This window comes from Pocillopora damicornis, chromosome 2 (genome assembly GCF_964200805.1).
Source record: "Pocillopora damicornis chromosome 2, jaPocDami1.2, whole genome shotgun sequence".
NCBI classification, from domain to species: domain Eukaryota; kingdom Metazoa; phylum Cnidaria; class Anthozoa; order Scleractinia; family Pocilloporidae; genus Pocillopora; species Pocillopora damicornis.
This window is the reverse complement of record NC_142671.1, coordinates 14,529,318-14,545,530: the sequence shown is the minus strand read 5'-3', so window position 1 is coordinate 14,545,530 and position 16,213 is coordinate 14,529,318. Positions and strand designations below refer to the sequence as shown.

The 16,213-nt window shown below is 37.5% G+C and overlaps 2 protein-coding genes across 5 annotated transcripts; both read right to left on the bottom strand.

Moving 5' to 3' along the window:
• Positions 1-3,115: 3,115 nt before the first annotated feature.
• Positions 3,116-4,732, bottom strand: LOC113672972 (uncharacterized). 2 transcript variants are annotated; one of them, XM_027189322.2, is made up of 3 exons: positions 4,593-4,732; positions 4,349-4,483; positions 3,116-3,857 (listed from the first exon to the last, which is right to left on the bottom strand). In XM_027189322.2, the coding sequence occupies exons 2-3, from the start codon at positions 4,476-4,478 to the stop codon at positions 3,220-3,222; spliced, it is 768 nt and encodes a 255-aa protein (XP_027045123.2). In that variant the 5' UTR covers positions 4,479-4,483; positions 4,593-4,732; the 3' UTR covers positions 3,116-3,219. The 2 variants fall into 2 exon arrangements, with proteins under 2 accessions (XP_027045123.2, XP_027045122.2); XM_027189321.2 differs by having other exon boundaries at positions 4,349-4,699.
• A 1,061-nt stretch (positions 4,733-5,793) lies between these two features.
• LOC113672971 (uncharacterized) lies at positions 5,794-15,256 on the bottom strand. Of its 3 annotated transcripts, none has more exons than XM_027189317.2 (13): positions 15,139-15,256; positions 13,792-13,866; positions 13,107-13,160; positions 12,926-13,004; positions 12,129-12,177; positions 11,209-11,332; positions 10,347-10,455; positions 9,623-9,691; positions 9,042-9,143; positions 8,249-8,284; positions 7,653-7,767; positions 6,567-6,653; positions 5,794-5,986 (listed from the first exon to the last, which is right to left on the bottom strand). In XM_027189317.2, exons 1-13 carry the CDS (start codon positions 15,180-15,182, stop codon positions 5,862-5,864), a joined length of 1,068 nt encoding a protein of 355 aa, XP_027045118.2. In that variant the 5' UTR covers positions 15,183-15,256; the 3' UTR covers positions 5,794-5,861. The 3 variants fall into 3 exon arrangements, with proteins under 3 accessions (XP_027045118.2, XP_089052682.1, XP_027045121.2); XM_089196556.1 differs by having other exon boundaries at positions 11,209-11,329; positions 12,126-12,177; positions 15,139-15,225; XM_027189320.2 differs by having other exon boundaries at positions 14,626-15,180.
• Positions 15,257-16,213: the final 957 nt, after the last annotated feature.

Below are 16,213 nucleotides of genomic sequence, written 5' to 3'. Positions count from 1 at the left end.
GGGATATTTCTATGCATGGTGGAGTAATTAAAGCAAAGGATTTATTGATGGTTTCAAATGAGGCCTAAAGCTATCGTTTGAAAATAAGTTTCTTAGCTTTCGCTGATCCGCAGCATCATCGCCGTAGAAACTTATTTCTGAGACTGTTATAGAATTGTAACTATGAAGGTTTGTCTTGGCTTCTAGTTCTTGCATAATCCCTAACGCTAACTCTAACCCAATTCGCCCCTTGTCCTAGACCGCGAAAACAAATGGCTCGCTGATTTTACTTGGAAGGGAAAGTAACCGAAAGTAAAGTGAAAAATGTTGGTTGAGCTTTAAAAAGGAGGCTCGGAGTGTCAGAATACGAAATAATTTTGAATTTTCCACTATGTTCTTGGGCAAAGAGAATGGAAGGAATTGATTAAAACGATTAGATTACATTTACTCAGTTTTATTTCACTAGAGAAAGGAAGGTGAAAGGGTTTATTTGATTCTGTTAAGGTTTTAGACTTGGTCATGCCAGCTTGCCTGAAGGCCCTAACCTCAAGCAGATCCTTAATCAATTACGCCTTAGACATGACCAACTTTTTCGATGTTTCCCAAGCTCCTCGAAATTAAATCACCTCGTATATGGATGAGGCAATGTTAACAAAAAAAAGCCCTTTATACCTACGATATTTCCATACTTTTAATTTTATTTTATAGAGGGCCACTGTGTCATCAGTTTTATTCAGTGTGCTACTCTCTATAAATTAAGTTTTCTCTAATTTACTGTATCAGTATAAATTTGTGGAGTGTCAGATGATTAATTTTGGCTTTGCCTCGATTAACTCGGAAAGGTCGGCTATCCAAGCTCTGAACATTGTTTTCTGTTAATATTCTTGGTATGCTCTCAATCATTGGCTATGGGTTCGTTGGTTGCGGAGAGATGTCCTAATAAGAATGACATCATATTCATTTCCGTCCCTTTTGCTGTGAGCGGCCTTGGGGCGAGTCGGGAATATTTAGGTGGTCAGTAAGAAACGTTTTTCTTCGCAAAAAAATGCAGAGCATTTCAATCAAAATAAGAAGCACGTAAGTTCCATTTGTTACGAGAAGAGCACGCAACCAGAAGGTCTTCTTCTTTGCCCGTGGATTGTGACAATCGAGCTCGAGTGGGATATTTCTGCGCTGATCATCTTCTCCTGTTGTTGAGCAATGAAATTTGGGGAGAATTTCGAAACGATAGAGCAACAGAGTTTGTAAGATAATAAACAATACCCCTATGACAAGCCTTATGGAAAGTTGATAACAGTAAGCTAGAAAAAGCTTGCGTCCCATTCTTTCTTTTTCGGCGTTGCGTGACTGTCTCCCTTCATCGTCGTGTGACTGTTTGCTGTTCTGTAACTGATCGACTATAGGACTCGCTATCTGGGCGTAAACTGCACAAACAAACCCCACAAGGAAGCAATGTACAATCACGAAGCCATAGACAGGGACACTATATTCGTTATACCGCCTCTCGTATAGCTCAAAACACTTTCCCCGGTAAAGTTCGCTGTTGTCGATGTCGTCGCTGCGTTCTGGAGCCCCACTGCAGTGAAAGTCAAACCTGGATTCCCTGTGTTCGATGTCCACAAAGACACCAGAAAGGGTTACTGCGAGTCCGAACCACAAGATAACTGCTACGTAACTTAGCAGGTTTAAGGTTTTCGGTCCTAGTATTTTTTTAAGAGCCTCAGCATCCATCGCTCCCGTTTGTTCAAGTAAGATTCTTCTTCACTCATTTGTCATCTGATGATGGTCAATAAAATGTGTGGTTTTCATATCACCTCTGATGCAGGGTTTATTTAAAGACATGCTTGAATATTATTGGTCGGTAGGAAAGAGAGTTGATTCACACAGGAACCCAATGTCAGAAACCGAAACTGGAAACTGAAATGAAAAAATAAAATAAGACACTAAAATAGATACCTGTATCTGTTGCTTGGGCAGAATTTTCGTCACTTGTTTACCTATGTTATGGTGAGTCGCTGGAGAAGACGCTTTAAATTGTTATTGAATACTGAACAAGTATTATCATATCTCGCAATTAGTACTTGAGCAACCACCTCTAGTCATAATTCTTACATAATTGAGCAGTAAAAGCCATCACAAAACTTCCGAAACTGAGATGAATACTCATAAAAAGGGAAAACTGTCTGAGAATATCTAATGACAGTTCTGAAGGACTGTCGAATTCCAGCAACCGGGTGCCCCTGATTTCAGTACTTTGGAGGAAAAACCGCTTATCGACCTTTCGTTCGATAAGAGACGAAAAATCAGTGGTATATTGTCTGTAATAGAGTACTGGCATTGTGAAGAAGCAATCTCGACAATTTACGTTTTGGATAGGATACATCTTCGTTCACGGAAAGTCGATGTCAGTGCGACTAGCACAGCGGGATTGAAATCTGATTGATGTTTTCATTCAAACTGATCTTATATTTCCTTTCTAAATTTCTCGATTCTGATTAGCTGAGAGAAATGCAGATTTCAGGAAATATACTGAACTAAGAAGGAAATTTAGTGCAGGAAAAAGCCTTAGGTAATTTAAAGCAAAAATAGTAAAAAAAAAAAAAAAAAAAAAAAAAAAGAACAACATCAACAGGGCAATCTGATTGGTTGATAAACAAAGGCACTCACAAAGAACCAATCAAACATGAGCTCTGGATGACGCAAAGTTGCAAAGCGAGATACTTTCATGATAGATCGTATTTACGCCAAGTTTGAGCTAAATTAGTGATTTGAACATTACCACCCCCTGCCTGCTTTTCTCGTGGATACGCTCTTGATACATTAGCATAAGACTTCAAAACCATTATGTAATGATAGTGCTACTGAAGGACATCATACAACGATGCTAGAGGAAGTCGCTGTCGCAAACGATTTCGCCTAAAGTTTGCCGGGATGTGTTTTCTGGCTTAAATAGCACAATTGACAAGGCCACTTCACTAGAGATAACGAATTATCGTTGATAGGCCCCAACGGCCAAGAGAGTCGGAACAGAATTTGAAAAACTTTTTTTTAAGAGAACACATATATATGATTATTTAATTCATACTCGTAGTGAAGGTATATAACACGTCGTTTGAAATACGAGTTTGCTACCACATTGAAATCACATCTAAGTTTTATTGTGTCTGATTCTACAATTAAAATGGTAGAGTCATTGTAAATATACAATTTATATAGATTTATTTGTCTTATCTGCAGTCCTCAAACAATGAACTGAATATAAGCTGCTGAATGAGATTCTGTGTCACATTTCGTGGCATGTTTTTCCATTTTTCGCGATCTCTTCACCCGACGTCCTTTGTTTTCTTTCTCGACAAACATAACGTGAACGGAATCGTCAAATTTGATAGCCTTGTCTTTCTTAGAATAAACAGAGCGAATCTTGGCAACCGTATTTTCTAACTCGTTTTTAATGTGGAATAGATCTCTGTTTGTGAACCCGTAAATCAACTGCCACTCCTGGTTGATTCTTTTCAGTACCTCGGGATCAATGAGCGGTCCCTTTGCACGTCTCTCTTTTCTTTTCTCGCGCAGCATTTGTCGCCGTTTCTTCCACAGTTCACGACCGTCACCTTCAGTAGCCTCCTTAACAGTGCTCGCTGAGCTCGCTGGGAGCCTATTGACTTGTGTGACAGGGCGTTTAGCGGCTGATTGCATTCTTTCTTGCGTGACACGATGGACGTAAAGAGGGATAACGGGACCAGGTGAAAAATCCAAACGGGCGCCATTCTTCTCAACTTTGTCATTTCGAAGCCAAACATAACTTTTTGTGTGTACTGCTATCAGTGACAATGCCAAAAGACTTCCACAAACAGTAAATATTGTAGGAAACAGGACATCTGGAAAAAAATGCCAAAGAGCCTGTTTATTTATGCATGATCACAAGTAAAATTAGGAGCAAATATATCTTCGTTGTGAAAAAATTTAGTAAAGATAAACTTGATGAAAACCGAAACTATAGAGCAACAGCCTCGATTGCTTTTCTTTTTAAATTTGTTTGTTTGTTGTTTTTTTTTCTTTTTTTCAGCAAAGCCTGTTCTCAGTGTTTTACATGCTAGTGTTCTTGGCATAATCATTCACCATTGACAGAAACAAACGCGAAGCGCGTGGGCCATAAACTGGAGTGAAAAAAGCGACGTTCCTCAACTTATAGTGCGGACCGAGAAAACAAGATTAGTAAGGTCTTTATTATATCTCTGGGTTCAAACAGAGGGGGAACGTTTAAATTTAAACGGGCCGCATAGTTAAATAAAACCCGCTAAATTGACTAATCATTGCGCACGTATTAAGATATGAAAACTATTTCTATATCTATTTAGGTTTTTCTTACCACTGGCTGTTGTCAGATGCGTCAGATACCTAGCGTGACTGGGTAGGGAGTGGCTGAACTTAGCACTCCGCTCTCCAGTGGGACTTGCCGTTGCCAGCAAAAAACAGATTAAAACGATCGTAACTTTCATCCCTCCTGTGGTAAAAAAAAACTCGCTCCTTAGAGTACAAACTTCCAGCGAATGAGCAATGAAAGATCTGATCATTTCTACTTTTAATCACAAATGTACTGTTCGTTTCCTCACCTTGTATAGGGCAAACAATCCTTGTCAACCAATATTCGAAGCAACAACTCTAGTAACCTCTAAAAGCTGATTATTTTTCTTCGGTCAAACGTGCAACACGTCTCTTCTCTGCAAACGATGCTTTCCAATTGATGATCCGGTTTTCCTTTATGACGAGTCATTCCTGAATGTGACGTTCATCTTAATGTCGCGCGCGTCAATTTTGTCGCGCGCGCTAAGAGAACGAATTGACAACTGGGAAAGGAAGTATTGTAGAATCGAGCCCTAGAATCTTTTGCAGGAGGGCCTTAATTCATTTATTGGTGTCTACAGACCTTAATGTCTTAAAAACAGAGATAGCTGCCAGTTACGTCATGTTTCTGGCTTACAACATATCTGGGGGAATAGGTGCGAGAAAGATAGATACGAAAATCGAGAGGGAACCGCGGTATTGTTAGGGGTCTATTTGGCTGAGTAAAATACTAAGTATACTCCAGAGTAAAATTAATAACGTCTTAAAATTAACAGCGTCTTTAACTTTAACAAACGTTTACAAACTTAACGACTCTGTTTAAAGTACAGACGTCATAAGCTGTAAATCGCAATAAAAACTTATGAAATCGCCAAAAAATTTAAGTTCTTACTGAAATTAGAGACTTCTTAAATGCTATGATGGCATGATAAATGAAAATAATAATAATAATAATAGTAACATAATCTCTATGGCGCCGATACATTGCTGTTCTAAGCACTTTACACCCCTTTTCAAGATTTAGAATTTAGTACCAAAAAATTTAGTACCAAAATCTAACTGCTAGTAACCGCTTCTACATCTATCACCAAGACGCGTCAAAAATTAAATATAATGACATCTATTTTGAAATCACTGGTGATCCTTGGAATATGATTGGCTCTCATCGGTGTGATTTAGTCTCGAATCGCACCGTTTTTTGCCTGAATCGGATCTTTTTCCCAGCCAATAAAGAAGACTTAGTTTAACAAAACGACCAATCAGATTTCAAGGCTTGTTACGACGTCGTTAAGCAACTTAACGACGTCTCAAAACTAACGACGTCTTAAAATTAATGACATTAATCTTATGATGTAAAAAAACTTTACAACGTTATTAACAGAGAAAGGCTAGTCAGCGGTGCTCACTCATAGGACAGAAATTACATATCTGAGCCTGCACAACCGTAGAACAAAGCAAATCACAAGAAGCTTCTCACGAAGTTAATTTATTTCAAATGATTCCTACAGAGCCTGAAATAATGTTGCAGTTTCGAAAGATCATGAATAGCTTGGTAAGTCAGTCAACGTGACACCTGACTGCTGTATCACATGGTTGGCAGCATAGTGACCGCAGCGGACACATTCATCAATTGGCTTTCCTTGGGCGAGCTGGCTAAGAAAACCTGCAAGAAAATCTTGCTTTGAAATTCTTAATTCTTCATAAATGGAGAAGTTCTGTAATCGTTGTACAGAACAATCAGTTTACACATTGACATAAATTCTCTTGTAAAGCTATCTCTCGAAAAGCCAGGTTTCAAAGTTAGTTGCGGAGGTTTATCTAACTTTATTAAATTTAAATCCATAACAAAGCAAAACAAAAGTAAATCGACCCTAAATTTTGTCAGAAAACGTATGAAAAATTGAATTAGAAGCTTAAAACTTTAGTTAAGGTTTAGGCTTCTTTCCAAAGATGAATAGTAATAAAATGCAAAGCTCTTTACCAAATGGGTGTGAGCAAGCATTACACATGGAAATGATGGACAGAGGACAGAATTTTTCATTCTAGTAAACAAGGGGGCAGAGCTGAAGAAAGAATGAACATGGAGCTCAGCTAAAGTTTTGATATATAGTAGCTAAACGTTCGTCTTTTGCGCAGTCGTTGTTTTGTTTAGTTAACATAACTCGTTCCCAGTGTTCTCCCCCTTGCGTAGCCAGACTAAACAACGGCGGTAAAGAGGACTAACTACGTCTAAGCGATCTCACCTCCTACAAAGGCGTCACCAGCTCCGTTTGTATCTACGATATCTTCCTCTTTGATCACTATCACTGGGTATTCTGTGACTTTACCATCTGAAACCAGGTCAAAGGAAGGTTAACCAGTCGACAAACCGCAGTTCTGGGTATCTTAGAAAGTTTGACGCGTTATTTGCATTCCGCGTCAATCTTCTACATTTCTTTCCTTTTTTTTTTTTTTTTTAGCATTTTGCCAGCCTGAGGCAAATTCCTGGAAGGGCTGCTAAAGCTTGTATGTTCTCCTTCAATATGGGGGTTTTAAAAGTTTTGAAAATTCTATAATAAAACTATCAGCTAAAGAAAGAAAATGGAATGGTTAGGGAGCCAGAACCTGCTTTCCTATTCTTTAAACTTTGATTTAAAAAAATTGGCTTCGCGCCCGTTCAGTTACCGAGACTTTCGAGAAACGGCGACGATATTTCAATAACCGCGGAGATAAAGGGACTAAGGCAAATGAACCCTAGTCCTTCTCAGTCGTATTTCCACGTGGCTTGAGCGAGGTATTCTTTGACAATTTGAAGAACTACGGGATTGTGACCTACACAGTCTACATTGCTTTAGCTTTGGGAAACAACACTAACTTAGTACAAGTAACTAGAAGCCAACGATCTCGGACTACTCCTACTCTGAAAATAGAGCGCGGCCAATCAGAAGAAAAGAAATTGTTTACCGGAGCGGGAAAGCGCGGGCAACCAAGTTGTGATTAATTTACAAATTAATAAAGGGAGTAAATTTCTAAAGAAACCGCGCTGCTGCGTCGGTGGAGGAGTATAACTAGATAATTTGTATTAAAAACTGAGTTGATAACGTGTACTGGCCACCGTAAAAAGTTTCTAAAGCTGAACGTCACCCCCCCCCCCCCCATATCAGAGCAGAGGGCCAACGCTCGATACGTCAACTTTAGAAACTATTTACTGTGGCCAATCTACATCTGATTGGTTGAGAAAGTGGCGCGAGTTTTATGGACCAATCACAGAGTTCTACTTGCTATTGTTTATGTACACTGGTAAGTAAAATTTTGAGATTTAGACGGTGCGTTACATAGTAAGTTCCTACCTCTAACAACGAGAGTCGGTTCCTTTCCGTGAGTTATCACCACGATTCGCGAGCGGTCTTTGTTAACTTTCTCAAGTGCTGCTATTTTAATCGCAATTTCTTTCAAGTCTTCTGTCTGTTGATAACACAAGAAATGATCATTGTTTGACCTGTGCGCAGTTTAGGCCAGGTTTTCAGATAGAAAGGTGTGGGCAATTTGAGGTGAGGCACACGCCAAAAAAGGAATAGAGGCAAAAACGTGCGGAAATAGGATGACTTCCCTAAACGCTCGCTCCTCCAATTAGTTGTGCCAGATCTATTACGTAACAAACGTAATCCAAGTTTCCCTCCCAACTGATCGCAAGATAGGACTACAGAGCCTAAGAAATCTCCATCGCCTCCATTGATCCTGTCGGGCCCCTGTCGCTGAAGATCAATTTCTGTTAAACTATCAATCCATTCTCAGGATAGTCTGCACAAAAGCGTCCTATTGGATCGCACTAGCAAGGTATGCACCAATTCCTAATCCTTTGCAGCCTGAAACTTACTTGGAGGAAAGTATTGTCAGTGGTGGTGAAAAAGAGTGACACATACGTTAAAAACACTTTCGGACTTACTCCAAGTTCTTGCTCTTTGGCGAAAATACCAGCTTCCTGCAAGAGGAAGAAAGTTAAATTTCATGAGTTTTAGTTGCGAAATACATTTTTTTCCAAAGGCAGGGAAAATGCCAGATAATTTGTCATACTCATTTTCTTCGGTAACACTTAAATCACAGATTACAACTGGGTACACAAAGAAAAGCAACAGGAAAACAAAGTGTAAGGGTGAAAGGAGATGACAGGCATACTCTAAGAAAAAGAAATCTGAGTGCTCCAAACAGGAGTCGAAGCTATGACCTTTCGATTTGTACTTCGGATTCTGCACCACTGAGCGATAGGAGAATCGTTGCAGGCTAGGCCGTTCAACTAGGGATCCATGGTGAAAAACTTCAACATAATGCTAGGATAGGAATGTCGATATGTGATGCTAATGCGCAATGATTATGCAAATGAAGATGGTGAATTTTATGCCTAGTGTGAAGTGAAAGAAAATGTCACTGGCATACTCGAAGAAAAAATAACTCCGATTGTTACCAATAGGAGTGTAACGATGGTTTCCACCGGGTCCGCGGCGATTAAGTCAACATGTAACTCGAAGTTTCTAGTGAAGAAATTTCAGGAAAAGGCAAAATAACTTAAATTTGTATTTTTATACGTATGGACACACGAAGATCGTTTAGAAATTGGAGTAAAAGCCCGAAGAACATGTTCAATTTGGTAGTACTTCGCAGCCCTTACAACAAAAAGGATCTCTTTTCTATTATTGAACGAAAAAGGCTGGTTAAGGGGTCCAAGGACTTAATGCACTTACTGTCTCATTTCCAAACAGAATGTCCACATATGGTAGTGCGTCCATCATTGGTTTTTTGAAGACCTGACATAAGAATGGTGCGGACAGGTTCATTGTGAAGATCTACAATTCAGAGAAAATAAAATTAGTTCTTAACTCACAAATAAATGATCACATGTAGGTCAACATTTCGGATGACAAAAAATAACGGATGTTCCTCACAGGTGAACTGAAATTGGAAAAAATGCACAACATGATTAAGCCTGAAAATTTTACGCTCTGGAGGAGTTCAATTCTATGGCACCCAGATAATGGTTACCAAACCACATCTTGGGTTCAAAGCACAATTAACCCATTAACTCCCAAGATCTCACTAGTAATTCCCCTTACTGTCTGCCACACAGTTCTTGAGATGTTAGTTTGGAGAATTAAGTGTTGGATCACATCATAATCCCCTGATATTTTTCTTTATTCTCATTACTTGTCTGCTTAATATCGTATTGATATTGTAAGGAGAAATTCTGTCTTGGTCACTCACAGGAATTAAAGAGTTAATTGAGTGGGTTTTTTGTTGTCTTTAACTTTTATAATGATAGGAATACCTTGTTTTTCTCAGCAGCATGTTTGCCTACTGCCACAATTGATTCTGGAGATACTGTCAAGAAAAAGCCCTGTACAGGAGTAAACAATATTAATAAGGAAATAAATCAAAGGACCAGACCTATAAACTATATCATTATGTAAACATCTTTTAGTTATTAAACTAACAAGAATAACTGCCAAAGGAAGGATTCATGGCTGTCATTACTGATGTTTGTACAAGTTGGTGAAGTATGACATGATGGAGTGTACATTGCACTGGCAAGAAAACAAAAGCAGATGGCCTGTAATCAAACAAGTGATATTCAAAATTGGACAACCTCATAGTGGGAGTCCCATTTGTTTATCGCGAGTATGATTACGGACAAAATCAGACTCCACTCAGTCTTATTGCCAGTTAATCATATAAATTAAGATTTGAAGAAGAATAGCCAAGTTATGAAAGAAAGGGGATATTAATTTTTTGCATTTAAAGATTGTTTAATGTTGTGATTGGTTGATTTAAACTACAACTTTAAATGTGATTAGCTTATTGACTGCCCAATAACAAACTGTCTGATAACAACTTGGCAAGTGAATAAGCTGAAAAGAGGAGTTTTTTAAACTGGTCACAATTGAGGAAATTGTAATTGTCATTATTAGTCAAAATATCTTTGACCTGTATTTCTTTCTGTAGCATCAATCAATAAAATTGTTTTGAGATGAACTTTTTTAATCTGCACTTACAGTAATATAAATAATTTCAGCCTTCTCAACAAAAGCCCAGTTTTCTGGTTTATCCAAGTGCTCTGTTTTGCTGTAATGGTTGGCTGCAGCAAGGTTGGCAACTAGAGACCTAGAAGCAAGAGTTTCTTAATAATTTACACTTTTCTTCAGTTAACTTTTCTGATAAAAATAACTTGCATAGGTCCTCAAGTTTATTCCAGTTTTACCCTTTAACCCCTAAGAGTGACTGGCATCTAACTTCTCCTGACAATATCAGCCCTGAATGAAACATTAAGGTTATGAGATTAGGGAAATGATCAACAACTAAAGAACTCTTGCCTGTTAAACAAATTCTCCTTTTCAGAACCCTAAGAAATGTATAATGAACATTATGGATAAATTACATACTGATGTTAGGGTGTCATGGGTTAACTGAGTGTGGAGCCAATATGTTACATCCTAAACAATTCCCTGTTTTCCCTTACAGTCCACCAGTGTTACTCAGGTTTAAAGAAAAGCAATGTGGGAGAGAAGCAGCAAGGTAGTCAAGTGTCTTGCCCAGGGACCCAATGTGATGAACCTAGTTGGAACTAAAACCAGATCTCTCCACACAATGTTCTGGCAAGCTAACCCTACATAACTGTGGTGTCTCCCACATGTCCCAAGACATGTTCAGTAAATTTGATTAGGTATCAATCAAAGTAATTGCTACCTCACATATACTTACAGATTCCTGTATGCTCAAGGTACTCACAGTCAAGTCTGAACAAAACTGCATCTTAAATTTTTACATAACATTTGGCTTCAGAGACTTTAAATAAATACGAAAACCTTACTTCTAAAATATCACTTCCTGTTTTCTATTATTTTTTTCAATACCCACCTGTGTTTTCCAGTAATGCACACAGCACACGTTCCTGTGGGTTCCTTAGCATGAACTAAGTAGTTTACAGTAACACCAGCACCTGTGGCCTTTTCAGACAGAATTTTCCCATAATCATCATTGCCTAGAAATCATACATAAATGTTAAGAAATGTTTAAAAGCAACCATAGAGCTGAAGATTGCTACCAACCAAACATTTATTTGAGGTAAAACTTTGACAGAAATTAAATGGATATTTGTAAGCATCCAAATAGCTGAGTTCTCACAAGAAAAGGGCTTAACTCTTTAACTTTCAAGATCTGGTTGTCAATTCTTCCCCCCTAGCTGTTACATATTTCCTTGTAAATTAGTGACTCAAAGTTGGTGTTAGATTACCTGGCCCATGTTGTTAGGATGCTGGATGGTGCTATCCACTAAATAAATCGCTGTCTGGTGAATAACGCAGTACATTTTGTTTACAGTCATCCACTGGGTAGCAATTTATCCATTGTATGGTGTATACACCTTTTATACACCTGGGCCCTAACAGATAAACAATAGCCTCTATTTGGCACAAAAATATGCACAGATATTTGTCTGCAGACATTATCTGTCCCAAGATGTGAACAGTTTCCAAGAGCAAAAATCAACTAAAGGAAAACTGTGAGCTTCAAGGAGCAGATAATGTCCAAGGACAAATATACCAGCTTTTTTTTCATGCCAAATAGAGGCTATTGCATTTAACCTTTTCACTTCCAAGATCTAAATTTCAATTCTCTTCACTGTCTGCTGTACATTTCATTTAACTTTTGTGCTTAGAATTTGGTGTTAAATCCAAAATTTTCACTTTTTGATATGTTTCTTTCCTCTCAAATTCTGTCTTAGTCACTTCTGGGAGTAAAACCCTGGTTATAAAACTAAATAAAAACTTAAAACTCACCAATACAGCCAATGTAAGATGTGTTTTTGCCATCCTTTCCTAAAAGCCACTGCAATAGTCAAACATTGCCATGTTATTAAGCATATTGGGTTCAGTTAAATATTAGACTGGTAGCATTACAAACAAACTGTAGTTTGTGTTTAGACTTAAAAGCATAGGGCTGAGACTTAAATCTAGATACAAGTCTATGATACAATGCCATAAATTAGCAGACAGAAGCCATTCACCCACAACCAAACCAAACTACCCAACATCACAAAGGTAATATTTCAGATGCATACAAGGCTTTTCCAAATATCAAATTATTTCATATTATGGAATCTTTTACATTTCAAATTCCATACCCTAAGAGAAACCGATCAATCACTTTTCAAGGTACAATACTTTGTGGAAACCCGTATTTTCATAATAAAAAAACACACTTTAACTTGCATTTTTGAAGACATTGGAGAACAATAAGTGACTTTTGACCACAAAGCACCTGTGCCATTTTCACTTCCTTATTTGCTTTCCTTTTTGTAATCAATCTACATTGTAACATTTTTCAGATATAAATTATTCTACACTGTAGCTATAGGAATAGCATGAAAATATTAATTTACTTTTTCTCCCAACAGAATGCTGAACTAAAAGAGGTTTCCTACATACAATGGGCTTAGTTTTGTGAAAAATTTGAGGTATCTTGACCACTTGTGAAAAATCTGATTTTATCCTAAGTGCAAAGATATAGGAGATTTTACTTTGCTCCGCGTTAAAAACCACAGCCTCTATCCCTGTATAGTTCTTTACTTGGCTACCTGAGTAACTCGAATACTGTTTTGTGCAGCTCCACCAGGAATGAACTCTGCATTGAATTTCTCTGTCATTTCTTGATACCTGAAATGATGTGCTTGCAATTATTGAAACAGTCAAAAATAACAATCACTACACCTCATCTGAATGATGTGCAATAAGCATAAAATTCTATTCTAAGCTCACATTGGTATGTGTTTTTCTTCAGCCAAAATAGCATTGTTAGCTTCAAGTTCAAACCTGTAAATACAAGAACAAAAAGAAAAACCTATTATAATGTGCAAAAAAGTAACAAAGGCATAAATCAAATGCAATCACTGATAAATTTTTATTTGTTAGCCAGTAAAGCTCAAGCTTGAATTAAAGTCTTATATCTGACTGAGTTGGACTCACAGAAAGGAACCATTTGGTTTCCTTTTCAAAACAGCATTTGCATCAAAGTCAAATTTGAATGGACAAAAGGAAATTCAGTGGTAGTATTTAACCCTTTATCTCCTAAGATCTAATTGTTAATTCTCCCCTCTAGCTGATACATATTCCCTTGTAAATTAGTTACAAGAATTTGGTGTTAGATCGAGATAACTTCTACCTGACAAGTTTGAGTTTTCTCATTACCTGTTTGCTGGATGACATATGACTATTACATGGAGAATTTACATGTTAATCAATTCTGTTAAGGGTTAAAATGCTCAAACAAGAGTAATAAGCATGGATCAGATGGATGCATCTCCCAACTTTAATCCAAAGCTTTTTTAAATAATAGGTGTTCAAAGGTGTACTCTGTTTTAACGTTTTACCAAGCCACAGTAACACTCAAGTAAAGGGAAATCATTTCTGGTTCTGTACAAAGTAGTAAAATCATACAACTTACTTGTCTAAGAAATCTTTATCAACAGTGGCAGAGATATCCAAAAGAGGATTTCCCAATGCAAGGACAACTCCTTCTCTATAAAAAAATTTTAGCAGTGATTATAAATAGGGTGAAAGGAATAAACTCAGGTTAAGATAACTTCAAGCTTAACTTTCTTAAGATAAATGAAGACTTGCTGTTGAATTTAAAGCTCTTCATCCAACCTTGAAGTTCATTAAATAGATGTGTAACTATTGTCAAACCTGCATTATAAATAGACAGATTTTTATCCTGCTTCTATCTTTGAAAAACAAACCTAATTTATACTATCACACTACAATACATTCCATTTTAAATCAACTGAACGTGGAATCTGATGAGCAAATTTTGTACTATCTTCTTAAGTGGGAGAGATTTGAAAACTGATGATAACTCACTTGCCTTAAATGAGGGTCTGAAAATCAACTCATGTTGTGCAATTAAAAACAACCTGTTTCAAGTGAAAACCCTGCATTAAGTAGATAGTAGTTTCACACCTGCAGGTTTCTGCTCAACACAGAGGCTTAAATAATAGACAATATTTCCCTTTTTTTGTCTTTTTGACAAATTTGACCATGGTGTGAGTTGAGATTTAATATTTTCATCTGAAATTTAACAGCAGAGAACTAAAAATCTGAGCAAAAGCAGGCAAACTAGTAGATTGGACAAATTTAGATTTAGAACGATCATTCACCGGTACACTAAAGTTTCATTGATAATATGAGCGTTCTAAATTTATTTCGTCCTCCTAAACTGACACACTAAATATAGATTTCCCAAAGGACGTATTAAAGCTGAAATGTTTTTGAAGCTTACCTAGTCATTGTATAATTCAGATTACCGGTGTACTAAGATTGAGTTTAACCTGGTGGCAGACCACTGGCTGTTCGTTGAAGCCGTTCGAGAGAATGACTCAAAGGTTAACGATTGTCTTATAGGTCTAACAAAGGACTGGTACGACTTATTGCCCAATCGCCAGCAAGACACATGGGGTTAATATGTCCCAACTTCCAGTAAAATTACTTCAAATTTAACGTATGACATCCAAACTTTGACCGTGATCTGTTTTTCAGGCACTCTCTGCACGTGTGAAATCAAAGCGAACGGATATAAATCAGACCAAATTTCCGCTACTCCATGGCTTGAGTTTTTAATGTTTTCTTCCCGCTAAAATCTTCGCATTGTTGTTGACATATGCTGAAGAAGTACATCCCACGAAGTTTTCAAAAATTCGAGGGAGACTATCCCACCAAAACGAAAAATTACCAAATTTCACAAATAAATTATTCGATCGCTCAAGATTATATAACACACGAAAATTCTACTAACTTCAACTCCACGCGAGTTTTCTTCGCCTGCGGCTCTGTCGCCATTCTTGTCGCAGCTCCGACAGGGGGAGTATAGGGGTATTCAGCGGATACGTATCTAGGCCTATAAATGCTATGTAAGCGCCACGGAAATTACAAGACATTTTACTTTAGCATACATGACATCTAAAATGTTTCCCGCGCGAAATGTAAATATCACGGAATCAGTTGTTGCTAACTTATGTTTGGAAAAACCCCACGTCTGCCTGCTTTATGAGAACTGAGAAAGCCACCATGCCATTTTTCTAAAATTTTTCCGAAGATCCGCGCGCAGTGATGTAGTTTATGTCTATCCAATAAATTTAAAAAAAGAGAGTTAACGAGCACGAGGTAATACTTCAACAATTATTGAAAGGAACAACAAAAGACAAAACTCATAAAAAGCAACCAAAAAAAGGCATTCTGTTTTAAGTCTTGGTTATGACTGCTTTTTTGTTTGTTGTTGTTTTTTTTAACGCGGTTTTGGTACGATTTTGGTGCTTGTCAGTTGCTTTCTTTTTCCTTTACTTTCTTTTACAAGTCTTTGTTTATGAATCTAACAATTAACTGCCGCGTCTTTGAAAAGGTAACATAAGGTAAAGGAAATCTATTTATAATAAATGCGTTCACAGAAAAATGAGTCTTTGCTGACTTTTCTTTATTCACCCCATCTTATCATCATTGCTATCTTTCTTTTTCTTTTTTTTGTTTCTGAGCATTTATCTTCTACGCTTTTGGTACCTGTCACAATCGGAAAGACCTCTCGATTTAAACATTTTGTTTGCATCGAGTCTTCCATTGCACAACAAAAGGAAATTTATGGCAAATTTCGCAAAGGGTTTAGTACGTAAAGCATTCATCAAACAATCGAAAAGAGAATGGTCGCGAAAGAGCCCGGGCCGAAGAAATCGAAGCTAAGTTTTTCTTTTTCCTTAGCTGGCTTTGCCCAATTTCCTTTCTGTTTTTTCTGATGAATTTTTGGATTTCTTTTATTGCATTGCAAATTCGGAATGACCCCTTCCTGCGAATTTGAGAGGACCTCTTTGTCACGAGACTTG